Source organism: Anguilla anguilla, chromosome 4 (assembly GCF_013347855.1).
Source record: "Anguilla anguilla isolate fAngAng1 chromosome 4, fAngAng1.pri, whole genome shotgun sequence".
NCBI classification, from domain to species: domain Eukaryota; kingdom Metazoa; phylum Chordata; class Actinopteri; order Anguilliformes; family Anguillidae; genus Anguilla; species Anguilla anguilla.
The window spans coordinates 31,321,018-31,332,657 of record NC_049204.1 but is presented as its reverse complement, the minus strand read 5'-3'; the positions used below and the strand labels follow the sequence as shown (position 1 = coordinate 31,332,657).

General features: G+C 37.8%; 1 protein-coding gene across 4 annotated transcripts in view; it reads left to right on the top strand.

Annotated features, from left to right (window-relative positions):
• The first annotated feature begins 9,400 nt into the window (after window positions 1-9,400).
• Window positions 9,401-11,640, top strand: part of col11a1a (collagen, type XI, alpha 1a) — a 92,572-nt gene continuing 90,332 nt past the window's right edge. For all 4 annotated transcript variants that reach the window (XM_035412097.1, XM_035412095.1, XM_035412096.1 and 1 more), the window contains exon 1: window positions 9,401-9,782. In XM_035412097.1, coding sequence (XP_035267988.1) covers window positions 9,668-9,782 — 115 coding nt within the window. In that variant the 5' untranslated portion in view covers window positions 9,401-9,667. The remainder of the gene's footprint in view (window positions 9,783-11,640) is intronic.

Sequence of the window (11,640 nt, the reverse complement as noted above, 5' to 3'; positions counted from 1 at the left end):
GGTGGCTGGAAGCAGATTGCACCAATTAAGGCAGCACCCAATGCTGACACACACTAACAACCAAATTTCACCACAGTAACAGTAGGTTTACCCCGTGACCCTGCCCAGGATAAAGGGGTAAAGATAATGGATGGATGGATGGAACTGTAGGTTTACAATCTTTGGCAACAACATTCGTTTTTCATTTGTTTTTTTGTGAGTAGAACTTGCATACCTTTTTATTGGCAGTACTCCAAGGTCTTTCACTGCTCCCAAAGTAGGCTTTTTCTCCAGGGTTAAAATACTGTCTGTCTTTTCCAGGTGATGTGCCTGATAGCTGTCATTGTTATTTGCCACAGACTAAGGGTTGATGGATCTGTCAACCATAAATCCCATGTATTTACAGGGGGAAATGGATAGGCCACACAAGTCATTGGTCCAGCTGTCACCACTCCAGTCTACTGGGTAAATACAAATACAAACACCACTTTGTGGCACTGAAATTCAGAGTTTGCTACAATGCCTATTGGCTTCCGCAGCATCGTAGCACATTATGCTCTCCTCCTAGTCATCCTACCATGTGCCTTTTATGTGCTAGCTACAGGGCCACCACACCAATATACAGTGCTGAGACCAGTGGATGGTGCAATTAAAACACCTCCATCCATGAGAGGCTTCCAGCATGGCTATCATTCATTCAGTCACAGTCCCTCACCAGGTAAGGAGTGGTATGCCACAGATATTTTAGCAGATATCCGCTAGCTAAGCAAGTCTACACCTTTTCCCCTTATGTTAACCTAGGTTAGAGTTTGTAAGAGTACTGTATAACCAAATTAATGATACTGGAAATGTGCCAAATATGTGGCACATAACCATGTCTCAGACCTCACTAACATCTACAATGGAATTGTAGGATATTGTGAATGACATTTGTATGAAGATGTTGGATTAAAGAAAGGCATTTCCCCATTATTTATTGATTTTTAAATCAATTTTACTTTCCAGGAGTGTCATACGAGAATCATTGAATATGTCGCTCAAATATTCCCCTCATGAAGACAGATTCTAAGCATTTCATCAGGCAGGGTAATTTACAATAGATAGCCTTTAGCTAGCATATGCTTGCCCAGACAGACATGCATTCCTGTCTTCAAGTCTTGCAGCCTGCATTTCTATCAGTAATGCTATACATTATAAAATACGATTCTTTCTCTACAACCCAAGAAATCTGGCTGCTTCATATTAGGTATCTCATATATTTACTGAGAGCTACAAGTAAGTATATGAGCTACTTTACTGTATATAATAAACCTGATTCTAGTTTTAAGATGTAGATTTACTTTAATTGTAAGCTGAAAGTAAAAAAGATTGTTCATATTCTTGTATATATTTTTACAAGAAGCTGTATATTAGAATCACATGGCCTAACGATGGAAAAAATGCCAAAAGGCAGCATTGTGACAGCTGTTTTTAACGGCTTCAATGTAGTACCCACTGAATCAGTGGAACTACTGTTTTGTGAATTTATGGAGCATATGTAGTTCAGGAAATATTCATGCCGCACACTGTGGTCAGAATAAAGGAGTGCCTTCATTGTGAGAATGAAATACACACACAAACACAAATGCACTCAAATTCAGTGTTCAGTGGTCCTCAAAATATGAAAGTAAGCATTAGATAAATGCGGCCATGCTCTGATTTTATTCCAGCATGCAGCCCGTAGCTACATAAACACAACTCGGCCAACATCAATGGCATAGCAGTATACTGGCTGCCAAACCATTTCGATGACATGCAGACATGTTTTGTAAGTGTGTTTTAATTATGTATATTTAAGCTTGTTCAAACAACTGGCAATGTAGCTTCAAATTGAATAGAATCACATGGTTTTTAGCCATATGTGCATTCTGTAAATGGAAGGACAGTTTAACCAGCATCTTAATTCTGGTACACTGAATGAAAAACCACAACACAAATATGAGGTTTCCAATGGAAGAGGTCATAAATAGAGCTTCAGTGACATAAAGTGCTCAGTGACAGGGTACAACTCTTTCATCTGCTTACAAAACTCCTCGACAGTCACATTTTAATCTGGAGTTTTCAGTTTTCTGAAGGGGAAAATTCAGCAATCTGCATTCTCAATTTCCCTCAATATAAAAATAAAGTCAGAAAGGTAATGAAAACTAAAATATTCAAAAGTGTTGCGTTTTCCAGCAAGCTGCATTCGCATTCCGGAGGTTATTCATGCCAGGGAAGCCTAATGTAGAAAGGGCTCTTTATACTCTTCCACATAGCTGTATGCTTAGACACTGGCAGAGAGTGGCTGGTTAGGTAGTGTATGCCTGTGAAAAGTGCTTCTCTCATGTTACCACACAGAAGTCAGAACCCAACATCAGGTCAAACTCCCACATGCAGAACACCTACCTTCATCTTTAAACTGATTATTTGTTTGCCACTGGCTTTCAAAGTTGAACCATACTATTATATAACTTCTTTTTTTAAATCCTTGCAGAATTGTGAAATTGTGATTTTGTTCTGTTTAGAACATGTTCAAATGCTTAAAGAAATTGCCCTCACAAACAGCAAAAACCCAGTTGCCAATGAAAATGCATGCTTATTCTTGAGTTACTTTCTAGAATCTTTTTGCATTCTTTGTAATATGCACTTAGTTCAGCCATAGCCCATGCGTAACAAAAAAAACATGTGTTCAAAAACCACATGTGAACACCCAACATGTGAAGAGTGCGTGTGAACTGTAAAAATAATCCCTCTTATAAGATGCCAGCAGAAAAAAGTAACCAATGCTATTTCACGTCACATGTAGTTTTCACATATGAAAATTGTAGTTCACATTTTAATAAGTCAGTGACGTGAAAATGTGAAAAAGAAAATGACCATGTGACCTAATTTCTTTTCACATGTGGAAATTTTTTTCACATGTGAAAATAGCCAATCATGTGTGTCTAGTTCACCTGGGAACGACATTGTCTTTTCAAATGTAAACCTGTGTTTCTTTAAGGCTTAAAAAATACAAGATTTAGCTTTGGTAATGTTTTGTAATGTATGGAAACCGGCACAACCTAATGACTTCTTCACAGCAGTATATATTTTTTAATGTGAGAACGGTCAACCACTGTGCTGTTTCTAATGGTAACTACTTTTTAACTAACGTTAGGCTACAGTAGCTATCCTGTCATGCAACATTTTGAAATTAATGTTAGCTAGCCCTATTCATCTTCTACCAACATACAATCAATTACTGTCATTAAAAACACTTTAATTTGCTTGTTATATAGTGACTGCATTTTTGTATGTTGAAAACATGTTTTTCTTGTACTACTATCTGCATACATCATTACATATTTTCTTGGATTTAAAACTATGTTTACCTGGACAAAACAGTTTACACCTGTTTGTATTGCATAATTATATCCATAATAGAATTTTCTGACAACTTTTTTCTGAATCGTCAAGTCACAAATGCACAAATACATTTCACTGCCAAGCAATACCTGCTTAGTTCCCACACCTAAGAAGAAAAAATTATGGGTAACTATAAAAGAGTTGTGTTACTATTTGGTAGACAGCCACTGACTGTTTCATCACATGGTTTTGACCATAGAGCACAATTCTAAATTCAAGTCTTGCAAATTGTAGACAAAACTTAAAGGTACACTATGTAGGATTTTGCGGGCCTTGTAGACTCTTTGTTTGTAAACCCCACTTACACCTACTTAGTCCTCAGCCCCACCCATACCCCCGTTGAGGACACACCCTCGAGCGCTACAAGCAAAATGTCAAGCGAAGAGGTGAGGTGGTCAGACATATTTAAAATAGCATTTTTAGCAACATGAATGATTCCATATAGATGGTAACAGTAATTAGGCAGTGTTATAAAGATATTTTCACTGAGTACACTCCTTAGCGTGTGGGAACATCATACTGTAGCTACTCAATAGTTCCTGTGCTGCAATTTTGTGTTTTTCCAATTTTGAGACATCTTGATGGAAGAACAGAATTTGATACAGAAGCTACCCAACCTTGGGCATCTGGCTGCATAAGTTAGACTAACTAGCTAAAAGTAATAGTACTTACAGGTCTAACAGAAAACAGGCCAACTCCCTGTTGCTTTTCATCCCCTTTGCAAACTTCAGCTGAACCACCGAAGAAAAGTAATTTCAAGGTTGACCTTAGTTTTTCAATGAGCCCTGTTGGCTTTTGCTCTGGTCTATTTGCTTTGCTGTATCTACACTTTTGAGCATCTGTCGTTGCAGCAACTGACTAGTAACAAACAATTCGTCGGAATCTGATCCCAAACCACAGGTTCTCTAGCCACTCCAACCCCTCCCCACACAGAAAAGAGTGCGGGCCCAGAAACATCCCAGACAAATTTTTGAATAACAAATACAGGTAAAAGGATCATGGATGTGGCTAAAGTGTGTAAAAACTGAGTTTGCCAGTGCATCATAGATATGCCTTAACATAGTTATTTTATCATATTTAAATAAAACAATCATGCCTACTATGCCTTTAATGTGAGAGCTTTTCTTTAAGCAGCGCTTGGAGCATTCTGTCTGTAAATACAATCTTACATGCTGTGTAAAGTACCATCTGAAATTAAAATGTGGCTGCGTTTGCATTATTATTGGAATCGTCTTGCATCTTACTGTCTTTGAATGGCTTGTTTGAAACTATTTTTGTCAGGTAATGGGCAAACTACTCAAAATATGTTGTGTAGGGAAATAACTAACGTTTTTAATATTTGGCTCACTTCTTAAAATATTACTAGAGATAGACGAATCATTGTTTAATACAAACAACCTACATCCATTGGCTATGTTTAGACACCACAATTAAATTTCTGGGACATCCCATTCTCTAGCAATCTGACCGAAAATAGCGAGAGTGAAATGTTACATTTAACCCTAATGTTAGGGTAAAAACGAACGTGGTGCGGGGTACACCTAACAGTCTTAATAGCTTTAAAAGTTAACACAAAGTAAGGCAATTCAATACAATTCCATGTTACCGTATATGATACAAACAGTCTTTAATTTAATTATTGGTTATATTTATATGTTTTTCGCGGCCTACCTATATCAGTGAAAATCTACCAATTTTATACATTAATACATTATCCTCTGGTTCCCGTCTAATGTCTGTTCGATCCAAACAACTGTATCAGTTGATGTGACATGTCACCATGTAGCCTGAAGTTAAAGTCGAGTTAAATATATATACATTTGGATTCCTTGGCATAAACACACGATACAGTTGCCAAAAAACACTTCCGATAAAAAAAATTCAATTGCATATAGCCAAAACAGACTTTTGGCAATACCTCCCCAAATATTTATTGAACTCTCCCACCATTCGCTGGAGACAAAGAGATGCTAATTCTGCATGTTTAACCTGAAATATGTTGTTCAAGCTTGATGCATCTACCCAAAAAGTCTGAGTTACATAGTACCCGTCAGTCTATGGAGTATATAGAGTGGTTCTTGTCCAAACCAATCCAAATGAAGTTGATGATGGTATCAAAAGGCTTTTAAAGATTCACATTTCTGACCAAATAAATAAATCAATTCTACATAAAAATGTATTCTACAATTCACATTTGGTGAGGTAGATGGGAGCAGTAAGTAAATGGTACCAGCAAAAGCACATTTTTAGTAGAACTACTTATTGTGGGCTTTAGTGATGTTGCACATGCAAATGTTAGCAGGAAACCTGCCATTTTCTACAGACTTTAGGTAAGGGTGCATTTTGACCCTCCTCCGGTTTAGTGAGTCATGTGTGATTATAACATCAAATAAATACCTGCATCAAAGCCACAATGGTACAGTACCATTGCAATTGCATTCTACTTGAAACCTATGTTGGAGGACGTCTACTCGACAGTCATTGTTAGAAAAACATTTTTGTTGAGCTTTTAGACTTATTATATATTAAAGAAGACATGAATATAAGTCTAACCTTGGGTTTAAAAAGCATGTAATTGTACATAATTAAATTTAGGTTCTTGTTATCACAGCTGATTCCATCCATCCATTCATCCATTATCTATACCCGCTTATGCTGGTCAGGGTTGCAGGAGGTGCTGAAGCCTGTCCCAACATGCATTGGGCAATAGGCAGGAATACACCCTGGACAGGTTGGCAATCTGTCACACACACACACACACACCGTTCAGTCACACATATGGGCAATTTAGAGTCTCCAATTAGCCTACATGCATGTCTTTGGAGTACCTGGAGGAAACCCACATGGACACAGGGAAACTCCTCCCAGAAAGACCCAGGCCAAGACTCGGACCCAGGACCTTCTGGCTGTGAGACGACAGTGCTACCCACTGCACCACCATGCCACCCTCATGGCTGATTCCTTCACGCCAAACACAGACCAATTCCCTAATCGTATTTTTCCCTCATATTTTTCAAGCCTGAATATATGGAATATGGCTTGTTATCCGCTCTAAGCCATACTCATCATTGAATAGCTATGTTATTGGTTAAATCACAAACTGGCTGCTAATTATTGCAGATGAACAAAAGGAAAAAACTGGATGCCAGCTCTTCATTTTACAGCTTTCATCGTATCATGTAGAGGCTAGATTAATAACTCTCTACTGAGCAGTGCTGCATCCATCCAGTACAGTATCCAGCATTCAGTTCAACAGCACTTGAAGTGCATCAGCTTTCACACTACTTACTGTAGAAGGGGAAGGGGGAGGGAAACAGTTTGACCACATAATTTAAAGTTAATATAGTAATATGTCTTACCATCTTTGAAGTCCAAATTTCTCCAGGTCCCGTGTCCTTCATGATTATTATAATGCTTTCCTGTACTCTGTGAAACTGCTGGAACATTCTCTTGCCTTTCCCTGAAAATTACAATTAAATGTTTGTTCAATAATATTTTAAAAAGAATAAGTCCCAAATATTAATTAATTATAATAAGTCCCCAATATTCATTCAAATTATTATATATTAAACCCACAGACACTGATTCATTAAAATCTGAGAAATTACATAAATATATAGCTACCACCTGCTCCTCGATTCCACAATAGCCACTGAACCCCTTTTGTGGTCCTGGCATCCAGGAAAACTACCATTTAAAATGAGCACAATCTGTAACTAGGTCTTCTAGCATGTGAAAAGTAGTCCAGCTTTACTATCTGACCAGTACCTCATAGTGTAAATATTATTTCCCTTCTATTTTATGTGTTCAATTTAGCCTAACAGTATACCATGTCATTATTCACATATTAAGTATTTGGTTTGTGACTTGTGCAACTATGAAGTCATTTATTTGGCTGTTACATTATATTCAATGCATTGTAATAACCAAGATATGGTATCAGGGTACTAGTTTATCACTGCAGAGCAGCTATAGCTATATGAGGTCCATTGCGCATGTCTCATCATGGTGTTGACCCCACAACAATCCTCTCTTTGGGGTCTGGACAAATACCTGTGCCATTATGCAACTGGATGCCATGCAATCACTGGAATGTGAGAATAGTTATGGTACATAACATATAGACCACTATCAGGGCTCATTTTGTGAAATGATCTAAAGCAGTATGATCTCTTGTGTTCTATAGACATTATAGTTTTTTTGGCTCACCTTCATAGCTGTATTATAAATTTAGAAAAATTGTCCCATAGTTTTATTTGCCTCTATTCTGTTCTTTGAGTGCTACTTAATGTGATTAAAAGTCAAGTATCGCAATACAGAAACTTTTCATTGTTATTTTGTCTTTTTCCACTTAGGCAATATTTCACAAATTTCTATGATTTTGAAGATTACTTTCATAAAGAACAATTGGTCAGACTTCTAATAAATAAAAACAAATTGTCATTAATGACATATGGACACTTTTTATATGAATATTGCTACCACATGTCATTATCTTCTGATGATAGATTTATTTTTGTTTATTGTAACATTACTTAGTTAGAATATTGTGGAATGAATGGTGAAACAGAGCTCTTTGTTGATGTGCCTGGTTACCATGAATAGATCTGTTGGAATGGGTCAGGGTAATAAATAGTTTTGCAATTAAACCTCCAAAATGGCAGCATTTGGGGATCAAGCACAGCTCATATCCAAACTTCTGGAGGTCTATAAAGGCAAAGAATATTCCCTAATATTCACAACATGACATATTGTCTGTGCCATTTAACAGTCACAAATGCTGAGTGGCAAGTAATAACCACTGGGGTTTAAAAAAATGTTGTTCACCAGTAGTGACAGAGTAGCAAACTGCAAATGCAACAACTGGAGGGTCTATGTTTTTGTTTTTTTTGTTTTTTTAACTACACAAACTTATGAAATAAAGCTTTTTAAAAGTTCACAAAAAGACAATGATTTGAGAAATTCTGAGAAGTAGAAGAATATCACTCAAAAAGAGACAGCTTACTAAGTTGTCCCACATTGAACCCCAGTCTGCTCTACATCTCGGCCAGTCAGATTATCTAAGGTCAGCTGAAACAGCATTTGAACAGGGGGAACAGTATAACTCAGCTTGTTATGTCATGTGACTGGCCGTATGGTGGTCTTAGAAGAAGGATTCCAGTGATGTCAGGTGGTGAACAGAACTTCTCTGGCATGCTCCCGCACAGCAGTTGGTCAGTCTCCCCACTCAGCCTGAGTGGGTTCCAGAACTTTCCTGTGCTGCTATAAACAGTGATTCAGTGAAATATCTATTATAGCATATGTATATTGAATTTATATTATTTTCTGAAAAAAATATAAATGCAATGACCATACAATGTGATTTATTCCCGTATTCTTGCAAAGAACGCTCCTATTGCGAACACGCAGCGGAGAATTTTCCCCATCCTTTGACATGACATCTCCTCCGCAATTATCTCATTGACGAATAAATGTAATGTAATGACAAATGTCAATATCCACACAATCCTGTGTTCTGTATGTTCTCATTAAAACACAGTACACTCATTCTATTGTAGCCTATTGATACAAACTATCTTGTTCATGTCCCGTTCCTAAAATCGCCAAAATAAAAAAGCAAGCGTGATGTCTTTATTTTTTTGAAGAGTCAACACGTAGCGATTCATTCTTTGGAGAAACCTTGGAGATTGCAAGATGACCATAGTCAAACAAGTATCGGTATGAGGGACAAGGTATACTTTTCATTCGGTGGATTTACAAACAATGAAGATTGCTTACATCCCCATTCAAACTCACACTCCCCTGTCATTCCTTCCATTCCCCGAGGTCTTCGAGAAAACTGATGTCCTTTTTCTGGGACGCGCGGAATTGAGTGGGGAGACTTGGAAAGCTTTGCGAAACTGATGAGTGGGTGGGTCCCAGTGCAGATTTCAAGCCCCGTGATTTGCTAATCGGAGGATTTTCCCTTGTCATTTTCCTGTACTCTTGGGGTCTGGTTTGTGGTGCTCGCCCAGCCCTCTAGACGGTGTGGCTCTCGGGGTATCGAATGCTCTATGCATTTTGATTAAAGCCCAAATACCTTCAGTCTGAAGGCTGGGCACAGGAAAGGAAGATCGGAGGGGCCTGGACTGGCTGTGTGAAGAAAAAAATACTTTTCACTTATGGCTGCTTAGAACAGATATATCACATTTTGGGATTGTGGAAGGGACTGAATTTTAGATAACTTGAAGTCGCCCAGTTTTGTTCACGGTTGTGGGCGCCGATCATGGAGATGCAAAGGTGGTCCACAAGGTGGAAAACGAAAAGGTGGCCTTTGGATTCCACTTTAACCACATTCATCACTTTTATGTTCGTTCTGCAGGCTGCCAATGTCAGAGCAGGTAAGAAATGTTAGGAAAACCAGATTCTGTAAAGTTTTAGGGAATGTCAGTCAGGCGAGGATATCATTATTGCATTCAACTAAATACAATGATAGAACTTCGGATGGGAAATTGTAACTAATGTCCGTCTCCGTGAAATTTTAGTATAATTCCGAACAGCAAAGCTTATCTCAAATACTGTAGCCTACCTACCCCCTTAACGAATTAATTTAACAAAGCGGTTTGTGAAATGCACAAAGTGTACGACTATATGAACTACACATAACACCGTACCGTACCTATATTCAGTTTGGAATCCAGTAGTTTACGTAGACATCTCACTGCGTCCATGTAATATTTGCATAGATAGAACCCTACATATATTTATTGAATTTAATTGTTTCTGCTAGTCTCCTGTTTAAATAAATGCTTGTTTTTTATTATTTTTTTAAACATTTTTAAAATAACGAATACTGTTTTGTTATTCTGAGTTCAGATGCTAGTCGTTCTAAAGTAGGCGTTCCACCACTTGTTTCTAGATTAGCGCTCGTCGCTGGTTAGTAGAATGTTGGTCTTTTTAATATGATGCTTAAATGTAGCATTATTGTAGCCTACGTGGCATAAGGTATTCATGATATAAACGATAGCCTACATAGGTTAATGTGTAGTTTGAATTCTTGATGACTGCTTTATTCTGATTTATTCTCAAAATAATCCCTTTGTTTGAATTGATGGTCCGTTAGGTGTGTGTGGACACGGTTAGCAAGGTGGAATCCCGCAGGGTTTTGGAGTTCTGGTTCACAGTTTGGTAAAGAATTCTGCAGTCACTGGATAGTTAGCTACCTGTCAGTTTGGATGAAATATTCAACTGACGTCTCAAATGCACCTTCATTGAACAATGGCCCAAATGTTTCATTGGTGTGTCAATCGTCGTTACGTTTTCATTCTTAGCTGTGATTATCTTTTTGTCATTTAAAAACGCGAATTCATTTTTTTTTTTGTAAACTTTGTTAAAAGTTATTATAGTAATATATGTATATATTTTACCCATTTAAAACTAGTGTTATTTTACGAAATTGAATTTAAAAAGTATAAAAGACTTAATGGTGGCGAGACATTGTTCAAACGTTACTGAAATTGCGGTAGGTTGAATAACCGTGGTGATCAAAGGTAACGCTACCGCACTTCGCAACAATTTATAGCCTACATGTTTTAAGAGGATGTAGCTTCAATGGCTTTCATACTTTTTTCAACAAGACGTGGCTTTTGGAAACTTTAAGAAAACACCCGTGTTGGTGGTCATAAGCAGTTACACAAACGAATGTAACAGAATTACACTACTGTAATTTTATTACATTAATAGTTCATAGTTTGACCAGATTTTGACTTTTGACTTGACTCTCGTTCAGTTGACTGCCACACGCACACACACACTCACACACACACACACACACACATATATATATATATATATATATATATATGGCAGTCAGCGCCATGGCCTCTGGGTGATATGATTAATTTAAGTGAAGTGCACCACTGGCCAAAGGGAACACCCTTTCTCCACACTGCCCCGGTTCTCACTGAAGCCCAGAGGGTGGGTGGGGGAGGCTATGAGAAACATTTGACCACGTTTGGTGAATTTTACACTTTTGCTTTTGAGACTGTCATACTGCCACATTGTACGCATTCTGTAGCCCTCCAGCCAGCATGGGAATGATTCTTTCCCTTGCTTGTTTCCAGTCCAAGTACTAAGCAGTTATTTGATGTTTGACTCATTTGCACTTCCCTATTATTTTCCTGGCTTCAAAGGGCAGGCCAGTATCAAGGCCTAGCCATGTCTGCTAATAGCGTCTGTGTTACTTACTGTAAATTGTTA